We start from the raw sequence: 15262 nt of genomic DNA, 5'->3' as shown, positions 1-15262 counted from the left end.
TGATATAAAGACTATATATTATTTCATCTTTCTTACTTCTATGCCTAGCACAATGCATTGATTGGGACTCATGTTTGTTGACTTCAATTGAATTATCCTAGGTTTTAATGTGAAGTTAATCATTCAATCCTTGTAGACTCACTGGATAGGTACTTGAGGATTATCTGCATGGAAGAGAAAAACAGATTGTTCTCCTATGAGCAGTAGTGGGCCAGGAACTAGCCCTATGACTTCATTGGCATAGGGCACACCTGATGAGAAAACGCTATGTCAGTGCAATTTAGTATATGCTCTTAATTTATATTCTTAGAGACTTGATTACAGTAACATGACATTCAATAACTTACCCAGAGGCACGTAGTCAATATGTGTCAGAGGTAAGACCTGAACCCAGGTCTTCCTTTTGGAAATAGAGCTCTATCTATTGCTCTAAGCATTTGCAGGATAATTCTTGCCACTGATTCAAAGGTGGGAAGAAATTTTAGCAGTCTTGTGAGTAAAATCACTTTTGGATTTTGCTACTACTTTTCTGGGTAGATAGGCGGTGCAATGGATAGAGTGCTCAGCCTAGACTCTGGAAGACTCATTTTCCAGAGTTCAAATCTGACCACAGACACTATGTGAGCCTGGACAAATTATTTAACATTTTAAGACATTAGTTGCTTAATATAAATTTGTTGTATTGAATCAAATTAAGTAATTCTGATTAGTTGCATTTGGGTTAAAAAATGATCTTTGAAAAGCATGATTGCAGGATGATGTGGAATTAGATAATCTGGGAAAATAGAATATGAAATTGTGGGTTTGAAGGTTAGAAAAGACTCTGAAGTTGGGCATCTAATCCAGCTCCTTCATTTTACAGTTGCAGGACCTGAGGCCAGGAAAAGGGGTGACGTGATTTGATCATGGTCAAACAAGAAACATGTAGCAGAGTTGGAATTTATTGGAACACTGGTAATCTGGCTCCAGATTGAGAGTTTTTTCCATTGCCTCCCGATGAAAAAAACAAAAGAACAAGAATTATTTCATTCTTTGTATTTATCTCTCCAGTGCCTAATAATGTGCCTGACATAAAGTGGACTCTTAATAAATGCTTTTTGATAGATTGAGCCTCTATAGCCATTATGAAAACAGTTAAAAATGAACATTATTCATATAACTGTGGATCTAGTGCTGAAAGGGACTTCAGAGATTACCTTGTCCAACCTCAATTTACAAATGAGAAACTGAGACCCAGAGAGATTAAATATCTTGTCTAAGGTCACAAAGGTTAGTAAGAGATTAGAAACCCAGATACCCTTACTACAAATACAGCATGCTTTCTACTTTAATTGGATAATGTTTTACATCTTTTTTTTTTAAGTTGTAAATTTATCCCTCCAGCAAATTCTGTGTAACAACCTTATTATTATTATTAAAATACTTAGATTCATATGAACAATGATCAATTAAACATAAAAACAAGGGGCAAAATCTTACCTACTACCTAGTTTTTAATTAAGTATAACCCATGGATTAAAACACATTTTTTTAGACAGGGAAAATGGAAAATAAAGCATAGACTAGCTAATTCTTAGAGTCAATTAGTCTATCTGTGACAATAGTTGCTATTTAATGGCATCTGTCTTTGTACCATTTTAATTATCTTGAAATTTTAAGATTTCAACTGAGATGCTAGTTGTATTTGATTTAAAAATGGGCTGTGTCTCAGATGTTTACTTACAATATGATTGTTTAAGTCTCAGAATATATTTTCCTTCTAAAGAAACAATGTTCTAAATTGTGGTTAGAAAGTAGATTGTTCCTCAACTGAGCAATGACTAAACAAGTTGTGATACATGAGAATAATGGAATATTATTATATTATGAGCAACAATGGATATGATGAATATAGATAAGCATGGTAAGACTTCTATCAACTGAAGCTTAGTAAAATAAGAAAAATTAGGAAAATCCTATACATAGTAACTACAATCAATTGAAACTGAATTCTGCAATAATCATTATGACTTAGGTTGATCCCAAAGAAGAGATATGAAAAGTTACCTTACCCAACTTCCTCGTATGTGTGTGTGTGGGAAGAATATAAAGAGCATCTATCTATCTACACATGCATACATATATACATGTGTGTATATATATTTACATATATGACTTCTGACCCTTTTTATATGTTTGATAGTTTTTTCTGGACTGTTTTCTCCCTTTTGCATTATGTTTTGCTGTAAGGAAAGATTCTCTAAGATGGAGGAGAGAGGGACAGAGAGAGAGAGAGAGGGAGGGAGAAAGAGTTGGATAGAGAAATGTTGGGAAATACAAATTATATAAAAGCAAGAGATATCAATAAAATATATTTTTCCAAAATGGTGGCTAGATTCACAGAATCTCAGATTTGGGAAGATTCTCAGAATTTATTTAGTCTGACTCATACCTGAACAGGAATCCTATCAACAATTTCTCTCTCTCTCTCTCTCTCTCTCTCTCTCTCTCTCTCTCTCTCTCTCTCTCTTCCTTTCTTTTTTTCTTTGTTCATACCATCTCTTAGAAATTCTCTCTACTAAGATATAGAGGGTTGATGTTTGCATTAGTGGAGAAAATATCTTCACTGTTACAATCATAGATATATAGATATTGTGAAGTAAATTATCATAGGAAAAAGGATTCCAAGTTGAAAACATTGTTTAATAGAAACACTTCTCCAATGGCATGGTAACCAATGAGAGTTTGCCATCCCCCACTCCCCCACCTCAATCCCCCTCTCTTACCCTGTAAGACTTTCCTTAGGACAAAGAAAAACAGTTAAATGAAACCAATCAACACAGCCATTATGTCTGGAAGTAAATGCAATATCTCATACCTATAGTCCCCTTCTTCAAGAAAAGGTAAAAAAATACATTTCTTCAGCTCTTCTCCACAGCCAGGAGTAGATGTTAAAACTACACCAGTCTAGTTTCATTGTGTTATCCTTTTCATTTACAATATTAGAATCATCATATATTTAGTTACCTAATTCTGCTCATTACATTCTGCATTGATTCAGATAAATTTTCCCTTGTTTCTCTTAATTCTTCATTGTCATTATTTCTTATGCTATTGTCTTTAGGAGCCAGTCTTTGAAAAATCAAAACCAAATTGCAGAAAATGTATTAAACTAGTTGTCTAAATTTCTTCTTGATCTGTTTGGTGTGTATATTCAGAAGTGATCTATCAATCAAAAGGTATGAATGGTTTAATGACTTTTCTCTTATAATTTCAAATCATTTCTCCAGAATGATTGAAAAAATTCATAATTCCACCAGCATTATATCAGCACCTCTGGCTTGCAGTCCTTCTTTCGTGAACTATTACTATTTTTTTTAATTATCTGTTATAGTTTGGTGATTGTAAGGTTAATTCTGTAAGGCTAATGAGTATATTTTGTAGTATTTTGAACAATTTTTCATCTTATTATTAACAATTTCTTCTTTTTTATAACTCTAATCATTTTTTGATCACTGCCTCTTGACCCTATTAGGTATTTGTGCTAATTCCCTGTATATCTTAGATATCTTAGATAACTTTTTTAAATGTTATTTTATACAGTCATTTGTTCTGTTTTATAATCCCATGCTGAGGTAGTTAAAATATACTGTCTTAGTGGAGGAGTGGTGAGACAGGACTTCTAAGGATGGTGGAAATATGGAGTCGCACCTCATCACTCCTCCATTAAGATGGTATATTTTAACCACTCTGGAGGCTCTAGAAAGCACAGTATGTTTTGTCACCCCAACTTGGGGGCTCTAGAAAGCAGGACACAACAAAATATTCCATTCATTACAACTTTTCCCCTTTCTATTTCTCTTCCTACACTTTTAAAGGACAGTTTTGTAAGAGCTAAGCAATTTTAACCTCTTTAATAGCTATCTACCATTTGTTTGGTCCTTCAAATAGAAGAAAAGAAATTTCTCAGAAGGAGAGAGAAGAGCCAGTAAGAGAAAACTGTTATTTCTTCATCAGAAAAAACTGAAGTTCACTCACTAAATAAGGTTAAGTTGTGGTTGATCTTATTCATTGCTTCATTTAAATGAATAGTTCAAGAAGGAAATGAGATTAAAAATTGAAGGGGCCCTGAAAACTCAGTAGCATTTATTAGCATCCCAGAATCTTTAAAGAAAATACAAATCCTTGAATCAAAGTTTGCAGCTATCATGTTTCTTGCTCATTATATTTAAAGAAATTGTTCAAGAGTGATTTCAATTCCATTCTGACAATGTAAGGAGATGGTCTTCTTACAATCCTTTACTAAGCAATATGGATAGTGTAGTTTTATACGCTAGCTTTTCACATGCATATATATAATTTTAAGAAATTATTTTATGCATTCCCTCTAAGAATTTTACCATTGTAATTTTCTTTGCCACCACTTCCAGGATTTGGGGAGAATAGTTAATGTATGAAATAACTGTCTGCAGTACACTTCAGTGAAAAAAAAATTAAAAGAAGGTAAAAAGCCTACTACAGTATGAAAATTCTAAAAATTGGGATGGAAGAACTGTTGCTTTCCATTCTGATCCCCTTTTTCTCCACACACTTTTTCCGGATTTTAATCTTTGGCATGGGGGGGAAGTATCTTAAGCCCTTTCCAGGCTTCTCTGCTGCAGTTCTTTTCCCTAGAACTTGCTTCCCATGTCCCTGTGCCAGGCACAGTTTCAGCTATCTTTTATGTAATATCTTCTGTGATAGAATGTAAGGTAGGGGCTATCTTCTTTTTCTATTTCTATTCCTAGTGCTTAGCACAGTGTCTGGCACATAGTGAGTGCTTAATAAATCTTTGTTGACTAAGTACTTGGAAAAGGTGACCCCTTTCCTAGTTATTTTCTGGGCTATTTGACTCAGGTTGACTTTATGGAATTCACTTTTCCACATCATCTTGGAGGATAATGCTAAAAGTTCAGTTTCTTTTGTCAGCAGCTACATCAAGGAATCAGCAAACCACTGTAATGGAGCCACTACTCATGTAATACTTGGGAAAATATTATATGATAAATATAATATATTATAAGCTATATTTATATCATATTACATATAATGTGAATGATATTATATATTATATAAATTATATAATAATATATTATATTATGAGCTATATTTTTAATAGCTTATGTTTTCCTAACCATAGAGGCTTCAGCACCTGAACAAAGATAATAGTTATGTAAACAGAGAAGATAGATCCCAAAGGCCCTATTCTAAGTTGGAATATCTATCTTTTTCACAGTACTCTTGCTGAAGTACATCTGAGTAGGGGAGGAAAAGATGAAGAATATTTGACTAGGGACAAGACCTGGGTTTGGGGGAAAGGGGACTGGGCATTATCCTTTCTGATCCCTAACGTCTTTTATAACTAAAAATCCTAAGAATCCTGGGTAACTTCTTGGATAACTAGCCACCATCATACTAGCACCAACTCAAGTTGGGGAAACTACAAGATAGGAAAAGGTATTATCTTGGGAGGCTTTGGACAACTATAAAGTTGCTCTCAAATAAAGAAATGGGATATCATTTAATGTCTACTTCCCTCCTCATCCTTCTCCAATCTTAATCATACGGTTTAGAACATCATTTATTACATCATTTAGCATATAACTGAATCAAACACTTTTTACCAAATCTTATTCCTGGGATCCTTACACCAACATTCCATCTGCAGTCTTTGCATCTTTAGGCTGTCCTATGTGTGTAAGCCTTTCCAGGTCTTTCTGAAATCAGCCTGCTCATGTGCTATTTTTATTTATTCCCCAAGATTTTACAACCCTGCTTGTTTAAAGGGATTCCAAAGAGTCACTGCAGCACTCTCAGAGAACAGTGATAGAAGAATAAGGAAAGCCTATTGGTCTATTAAAGCATGGGCTAATTTAATTACTAATTTAATTGTCTTGATCAAAAGAGATAATTTACTTACTGAGAAAAAAATGTCATCTAATAGTTATAGTTGGTTAAAAATCCATAAGAAAGTTGGTATGCTAATTCACAGAAAAGACTATGCTCTGTATAAGTTCTAGCTGATGGTAGAAATCCTAGATGTAGCAATTGAGAGACTAGATTATACCTACTAAAAAGCATATGCTGAGATGGGAACTACATCTTTATTTTCCTCATGTAATGGTCTTTCCAAGAAAAAGGGTGAGTTAGAAAATTCGAGTGTTTGACCACTCTATTGTATTTCATAACACATCGGATATTAGTAGATTTGTCATGTTTCCTGAAACATACACATTAAGAAGTATTGTTATAGTTTATGCATTCTAACTATAGTTTTTTCATGTTTCATATCCCGTTTTCTTTAATAACTAGCAAATGTGTTTGAGCAAAAAACATACATTCCACACACTCGTTAGTTATAAATAGTGTCACCTTTAAGAAAAGGAATATTTCGGATTGGTTCAGCCAAGTAGACCCAAATCATTTCTGAAAGTCGAACAAAGAATAATTTCCAAATGGATTTCTCGCTGTGCGTAACGCTAAGTGCAGCCCTGTCAGCTTTTATACTTTATTTTGACCTGCTTTGTAAAATGATATTCAGAACAGCTCAGTGTGATGTCAACTTCCATTAATTCTTTCTTCAATGATAGGTATTCATTATTCAAACCGTGTTTCCACTGGCACAATCTATTTATGCTTCAGTTTCTTTGCTGAAGGCTTGGAAGGAACAATTCCTAGGGAAGACTATGTTCTTTCTTTGCAATATTTCTCCTAAAACGACCTTCCAAAAGGACAATAAGAACTGTTCTGAAACAATGTCTGAATTGTTTCAAGGTGGAGATTGTTAAAATGTTTAGTATTTCTTATACCTGAACAGATCTGTCATTAAACCAGGCAAAAACTAAACTAGTTAAGATCTATTAAGACTGTTTCCATTGTGAACATTTCCAACAATTGGTTATTTGGATCATCTGAGGTTGCCCAGTAAAGAGTCCCTCACAACAATAATATTCTTGCTTGTTTTTATGTAAGACATAAATGGAATTATTCTCACTGATTTGTAAACATAAAGAAAATTACAAATTCATAGGACTACTTGTCTTTTAACAATTGTGATCATTACATTTTGGGGGAAAAAACAGCTTCTTAGGATCTTTTTGCTGCTCCAATACTGCATGATACAAAACTTAAGAAATAAATTGTCCTCATCCTCACATCAAGTTTTTGTTATGAAAGGACAATGTAAATCACCTATTTGAAATCTGCTTTTAAAAAATAGAAAACAGCTAGGGGAGAGGATGGTTTGGAGAGAAAAGGAAAGGTTTTAGAATGAACTTAAAACTGGATTTGGTTGGTTTTGAAGTTAATTCATTAGTAGAATTTGGAAAAGAAAATATTTCTCAGAAGAACTAGAGTGATTCATAATCCTGAGAGCAGTCACATAGTCACACGATTTGTAAAGCAGCTGTAAAATTAATAAGAGTAATTTCTTCCCTCATTTTCTTTCAAACTTGGCTATTTCCAGCCTTTTTCTGAAGCCGAGCTCTAGTTGGCTCAGTCAAAATCAGTGGCTCTTGTATGATGGTTGCTGGATAATTTTTGCCCAGTAGTTCGACCTCCACTTTCTGTCCCACTTTACTAAGCTCCATGGGGACATAAGCAAAAGCCAGACTCTTCTGGATGCTGTAACTGTAGCTTCCAGAAGTGGTGTTGCCAACAACCTGAAAGACAAAAGAAATAATCCTCACTATTTACATCACTCATTTGTGCATGGTCAATTATGTATTAAAGTATATACTCCATTTGTCCTGGACAACAGGAAATCACTCTGAATAGGATAGTCAGTGGAAAAACACTCATATGTTTATATTATGCTACTCTGTGATATAGATGTAGATATCGTGGCTCCACTTTTCTGGGCAGAAACAAGTATTAATTAAGTGAATACTCTATACCAGATTGGTTGCTGTCCTTTATTCTCAAAGAGGACCAAAATAACATCACTGTTAGAGTTGAGTTATGGTGTGTCCAGTTATGGCTATTAAGACCAAAATGAGTTTGAAATGCTCTGCCACAAGTCGGACACAAATAGTTCATATAAACATTTGGGGTGGCTTCTCTAACTTTGTTTATCTCATGTTTCTTCTGGGCTAATTCAATTCTGCTTTGCTCATAGAACACTGCACCTTCTCTGATGAGGGCACACCATACTGGATGGTCTTGTGCCAGTGTCTCCCATGTCATACAATTGATTCTAAAGTTCTTAAAGGATAGCTTGAGAATGTCCTCATATCACTTTTTCTGACTTGTACCAGATACTGTACTAAGAACTTTACATTTGATCTGGCACACAGTTTCTTTAGTCATAAAATGAAGGGAATTTCATAGATAATGACTTAATAATCTCCAATTCTTTATAATTATGACTACAGGAATAACTATGACATTCTTAAAGAACTAGTCAAGGAAAATTCACTTTGTGATCTTGAATATATTATTTTATTTCTATAGGGCTCAATTTCCTCATAACTTTTTATAGTATTTTTTCCAAATGCATGCAGACAGTTTCAACATTCATCTTTGCAAAATCTTGTATTCCAAATTCTTCTTCTCTCTCTCTCTCTCTCTCTCTCTCTCTCTCTCTCTCTCTCTCTCTTTCTCTCTCTCTTTCTCTCTCCCCCCTACTTCCCTCCCCAAGATAGCAAGCAAGCTGATATAGGTTAAATGTGTACAATTCTTCTAAACCTATTTCTATATTCATCACTGTGCAAGAAAAATCAGATCAAAAGTGAAAAAAGACAAGAAAGAAAAAAAAAAAAAAACAAGCAAACAATAACAAAAAAAATAAAAGACAAAAATACTATGCTTTGATCTACATTCAATTTCTATAGTAGTCTCTCTAGATACATATGGCATTTTCCATCACCATCTATTGGAGTTTCCTTGAATCACTGCATTGTTGAAAAGAGCCAAGTTCATCACAGTTGATCATCACATGATCTTGTTGTTGTTATGTACAATGTTCTCTTGGTTTTGCTCACTTTCCTTAGTATCAGTTCATGTAAGTCTTTCCAGGTCTTTCTGAAATCAGCCTGCTCATCCTTTCTTATAGAACAATAATACTCATTACATTCATATATTCAGCCATTCCCCAATTCATGAGCATCCACTTAATTTCCAGTTCCTTGCCACTACAAAAACAGTTGCTAAAAATATTTTTGCACAAGTGAGTGATTTTCCCTCTTCTATAATCTCTTGGGGATACCGACCCAGTAGAAACACTGCTGGAACAAGGGTATGTACAGTTTTATAGCCCTTTGGGCATAGCTCCAAGTAGCTTTCCAAAATGGTCCTCATAATGTTTAATAATAGTAATTATTCACTTACTTTTAACTCTTCCTTTCGTGCTACTTTCATCTTTTGACACTTACAGAGATATGATGGTCTTCCTGTCTTCCATCTATGTACTTCTCCCCAATCCCATTGGTCCAGAAGAAGGATTGTGTATATTTCTAGCTTCTAAATGTTAATCCCAAATCCTTTTTCTTTCTCTCCATTTCTGCATCACTCAATCAAAGTCTCTCATCCTCTCCAGATCTTCCTGGAAGTTATCCAGCCTACAAGTTATACCCCCTTTTTTTCTCAAGGAATTCAGTATCTGGCTTGTTCTTCAACCCATCCCTTACTTAACCTTATAGTTGGGAATTTTAACATACATTTTACTGTTCCCTCAATCTGGCCTCCTAGTTCCTCAGTTTATTCTGCCTCTTCTGTTACCTGCCTCTTATCTACCTTATCTACCCATGGGGAGGGTCATCCATCACTCACAAATGCAATCCATTATCAAGTTATTTTATCTTGTCATTCATCTCTCCTTAAGCCTCATTCCTTCTAAAGCTTTTCTTCATCCTTCCTATGACCTCTAATCCCTCAACTCCCCAGGATCACTTCCCTCCCCCATCATCCTTGCTTTATCACATTTCTTCCTTCCTAATCTTGACACTGCACTGTTGTCCACTGTTGAATCCCTTGCTCCCTTGAAATATCATTGCTTTGCCAAATCCCAGTTCTCAAATGCCTTTACCATCTGATTCCCCCGCTCCTGCTCACAAATCATATAACTGTCCCAAGTCACTCAAGCTCACAACTTAAGTGTCATCCTTGATTCTTTACTCACTATCAACTCACATCTAATCTGTTGCCAGATCCTGGTCATTTCTACTTTTGTAATATTTCTCTTACATAGCTCCACTCTACTCTCATATAACTGCTACCCTGATAGGCTCTCAGTGTCTCATGTCTGAATTATTGCAGTAATCTTTTAGTAATTCTCCCTGCCTCACATCTCTTCCCACTCTAGTCCATTCTCTACTTAAGTTGCAAAAGTGATCTTCTTAAAACTCAGGTCTCATCATGTCACTCCTTCCCAATTTTATAAATTTAGATGATTCTCTAATGCAAATAGAATCACATAAAATCTATCTTTGACTGTTGAAGCCCCTGGTCTGTCCCTATATCTCTAGTCTTCTTATCCATTGTTCTCCATACATCTACGATCCAGCAGCATTAACTTTCTGAGCATCTTTTGAATATACTTTATCTCCCAACTCTTTCCCTAGCTATCCCCCATGCTTGAAAATGCTCTCTTACCTTGCTGCGAAATCCTGGCTTCTTTCTATACTTAACTCAAATCATCTCTTCAAGAGATCCTTGCCTGTGGCAACCCCCATTCCCCACTGATATTGCTTACCCTTTGTGATTACTTGCCATTTACTACATGTGTATATATGTATATGTAAATACACACACACTTGCTACATAATTATTTATATGTTAATATATATTTATATGTTAGAATGTGAGCTCCTTGAAGGCAGGATCATATCTTTTCCTTTTTTTGTATCAATAATGATTAGCACAGTACCATGAACATAGTAAGTCCTTGACTTAATGACTGACACAATCTTGCTATTTGGGCTTATTACAGATTCATGTTATATAATCTCAACTGGTTCTTCATTGCAACATTTCAATAGTTTTACTTTTGGACTTGGCTATTATTTTCATCAAAGAACATGTTCCCAAATTTTACTTCCTTTATCAAGTCTCCTCCCATCATCCCAAAACAGCCTCACTTCATACCTTATTGAAGAAATAAAGATCATTCACACTGAACTCCCTCTTCTTCCCTACATTGTGTTTCAATATTTCTTAATATCATCTTCATTTTTTATCTGTTACTCCCATCTCTGATGAAGAAGTAGCCCTTCTGCTTGTGAGGTAAATACATCCACATGTATTTTTGACCTCATCCATAATCATATTTCTTTCTAATCTTCAATGTCTCTGTCTCCTAGCTTCTTCCCTTCTCTTTGTGATCTCACCTAAGGGCTTTCTTTCCTTAAAAAGATCCTCACTTGACTCAAACACCCCCCTTAAACTCTCTTCCCACATCTCTCTTTCATTTCAAAGACAAACACTTGGGAAAAAATTATATTTTCTCATGGCCACCATTTTCTCTCATCTCACTTACAGTTTTGGTTCCTTGACCTTATCACCCCAGTGAATTTGCTCTCTTTGAAATTATCAACTATTTCTTAATTTTCAAGACCAATGTCTTCTTTAAAGCATTTAACACTTGATCATACTCTCTTTTCCTTGGTTCTTCCTTCTCCCTGGGTTTTTATGATTACATTACTCTCTCTTTTTTCTTCTCCAGTCTGATTGGCTATTCATTATTATCTTTTATTGGATTATTATCCTGGATCCACACTCTAATAGTGGGTATAACCCAAAGTTCTGCCATAGACCCCTTTATCTCTATGTATACTTCTTTTTTGACATTTTATTTTCTATGGGATTACTATCATCTCCATATATATATAAAACTCCTAAATATTGATATATGATTCTTTCCTGAACTTTAAATCTTCATTTGCTGTTTTTCAACAATTCAAACTGGACATCCTGGAGACTTCTCAAAATCATCATGTCCTAAACAAAACTCATTATCTTTTCTCCTAAATCTATTCTTTTCTTTAACTTATGTATTTTAGCCAAAGGCACTACCATCCTTCCATTCACCCAGATTCCCAACCTCAGAGCCAACTTTAGCTGTACCTCCACATTATCTCTCATATATGTTCCTTTTTTCTACTCATATAGCTACCACCCTAATTAAAACCATCATCATCTGTTACCTGAAATATTACAGTGACTTCCCAATGTTTCAAGTCTCTCTCTTCTCCAATGAATACTCTCTCTCTCTCTGTGTGTGTGTGTGTGTGTGTGTATGCACATACACACACACACATATATATATATACACTCCATATATATGTATATGTCAAAGTGATATTCCAAAAGCACAGATCTGACTATACTACTAAAACATCAAATATAAACTCTTCTGTTTGGTATTTAAAGTCCTTTATTACCTAATCCCAACCTATCTTGGCACTTTGATTATACATTAATTTCTTTCACACATTTCAAGCACACTGATCAAATTCCTTTCCCTCATAGAGACATTCTATCCTTGTGTCCAAGTCTTTGAACTTCCTGACTCACATGCCTGGAATATACTTTGTCTTCATTTCCATCTCTTAGAATCTGTAGCTTCCTTCAAAACTTAGCTTAAAAAAAAAACACTTAGCTTAGATGTCATGGTCTTTCCTAACTTCACATGCTTTTATTGCCTCCCCCTACACTACCCAAAACTTAACACCAGTTAAGTTTGTGTATATGTTTAATAATTGTTTCTCTCAGAAAAAGAAGTGTTTGGAATGCCTTTTGAGTTTAATCTGTATTATTAGCATTGTTTTCATTAAACTAGACAATCAACAGAATAATAAATCAAGCCCTGATTGGTAGCATTTGCTGATTTTCAAGCTATAAATGCTGACACTGGACCAGCTTTTAAGAGCTGGGAGGGGCTGCCTACAGAACACCCCTGTACTTACATGTGTACATATTGTCTCTCATAAATAAAGCCAAAGTTACAAATTTGGGAGACTGGAAGAATGATGATGCTTTTAACAGAAATAGGGAGATTTATAAAAGGATGGGTTAAGGGAAAAGATGATGAATAAAACGTAGAAATTAATTGCAAAAAGAAAAGGGGCAGGTAGAAGGCACAGTGGCTAGAACACAAATTTTGAAGTCAAAAGAATCTGAGTTCAAATACAGCTCCAGATACTTAACAACTGTGTGACCTTGAGCAAGTCACTTAACTTTGATTGCCTCACAAGAGAATAAGAAGAAAAGAGATTGTAGGATCTTACTTAAAATATTTTCATTGTGTGACCTCAATATTACAAACAATGGAGGACTACCCATATCCTTCAGTGAGGAGCTTGTATCTATTAGCAAACAATTATAACAGATCATTTTTAGCCTTTTAAACATCAACACATTTTCGGCATTATGTCCTGATTCCTAGTTTTATAAACTTGACATAGTAATTATTAGTAATTACTTGACATAATAATTATCTGTTTCAAACCTATAGTCAAGAGACAACATGGTAATTCTCATTCTAGTTAAAAAGAAAAAAATAGCTGATGTAAAGAAATGAGTGATACTATCAAGTCAGCTAACGAGTTGCTAAGATGACACATGCTTTTAAAACATATTTTCTTCCAGACTTCCAGAGTTTAAAAGTGAGAGATCTAAGAAATGTGCGTCAGCAAGTTTAATCTATTGATCAATGATCAATGATGGACAGAAGCAACTACAACCAAAGAAAGAACACTGGGAAATGAATGTAAACTGTTTGCATTTTTGTTTTTCTTCCCAGGTTATTTTTAGCTTCTGAATCCAATTCTTCCTGTGCAACAAGAGAACTGTTCGGTTCTGCACACATATATATTGTATCTAGGATATACTATAACATATTTAACATGTATAAGACTGCTTGCCATCTAGGGGAGCGGGTGGAGGAGGAAGGGGAAAAATCAGAACAGAAGTGAGTGCAAGGGATATTGTTGTAAAAAATTACCCTGGCATGGGCTCTGTCAATAAAAAGTTATAATTATTTTAAAAAATAAATAAATAAACACAGTGGTAAAAAAAAAAAAGTTTAATCTGAAGAATAATCATACTTTTGGATGCAGGCTCCCCCAGGAACCATTGCTTCATTTATAACATATGCTAGAGAGAGTTGTGTTTGGGCCACAATGGGAATGAGCTTCTTTTGCTATCATGTACACAATTCATCTAATTAAATCAGAATGAAGTTTAGGAAAATCAAGGTGTCCCAAAGTAAGAAAATCTTAGCAGGTAACCTAATCCATACTCTCTCTAGACTGGTTCATCATTCTAAATCAGTGATCCAACTTAAAAAGAAACAGAGGCCATTAAATCATATGTGAAGATCCCTGCGAACTACATGTTGACTTAGGTATTTGGTCACTCTCAGAAGTGTTGCCTCAGCTATGTGTTTGACACTTCTAATCTAAACTGTCTTTTAGGCTTTTCCACTTCTGCCCCAACAGCCTATTTAATCTGGAGATGCCTCTGCTCCTTCATCCCTGCCTCTTACATGGTGAGTTCCTGGCCTGAAGGAAATACCCAGACCATCCATCCTCACTTCTCTTCTGACTCTCCAGACTTTTTTATCTTGGACTCCTATAAATACTCCTCCTGTCTCCTTCCTATCCATACCACAACACCTACTGTGTTCTAGCTTCCTTTTATATGCTGTGTTCCTCAATTAGCATGTATGCTCACTTGAGGGGAGGGACTGCTTTTTTTTTTTTTAGGGGGGGTGCTCATATTCAAATTCTCAGTATTTAGTATAGTTTCTGGCAAATAGCAAGTGAACAAGAAATATTCTCTTTATCTCCATTTATCTATCCCTGAATAAAATTCAAAAGTCTGTAAAACATTTTTGGCCATAAGTCTAATGGCAGCAGGAATTAGTTTATTAATAACCTAGGGAAATACACCATTTGTGCCATTATTTTTTTTTTACCTTGAAATACTTAGTGGCTTTTGGCATGCTGATATCTTTTAACCAAGGTTTAATTTTTTTTTCAGGTCTTGATGGTCCCAGAATTAATTTGCATGTCTGGTTAATTTCATTTAAAAGAAATCTTTAGGGAAAGAGAGTTCTCAGCCTAACTCTTAACTTGGTTTTTCCTAACCACTTCCAGATTCAATTAAATCCATTCCCTCTCCATCCTCAGTGGATTTTGAGACCATCCCCATCACTCTTTTTATGATTGCCCTTCATATACTTTAAACATAGCTATCAAGTTGATTGTCAGCCTTCTCCTTTCCAATCTGAATAATTTCAATTCAT

At 34.9% G+C, this 15262-nt stretch overlaps 1 protein-coding gene across 1 annotated transcript in view; it reads right to left on the bottom strand.

Annotated features, from left to right (window-relative positions):
* Positions 1-6164: 6164 nt before the first annotated feature.
* Positions 6165-15262, bottom strand: part of DMGDH (dimethylglycine dehydrogenase) — a 95346-nt gene continuing 86248 nt past the window's right edge. The window contains exon 16 of the mRNA XM_051991807.1: positions 6165-7679. Coding sequence (XP_051847767.1) covers positions 7464-7679 — 216 coding nt within the window. The 3' untranslated portion in view covers positions 6165-7463. The remainder of the gene's footprint in view (positions 7680-15262) is intronic.

Source organism: Antechinus flavipes, chromosome 1 (assembly GCF_016432865.1).
Source record: "Antechinus flavipes isolate AdamAnt ecotype Samford, QLD, Australia chromosome 1, AdamAnt_v2, whole genome shotgun sequence".
Classification (NCBI taxonomy): domain Eukaryota; kingdom Metazoa; phylum Chordata; class Mammalia; order Dasyuromorphia; family Dasyuridae; genus Antechinus; species Antechinus flavipes.
This window is presented reverse-complemented; position numbering and strand designations above follow the sequence as displayed.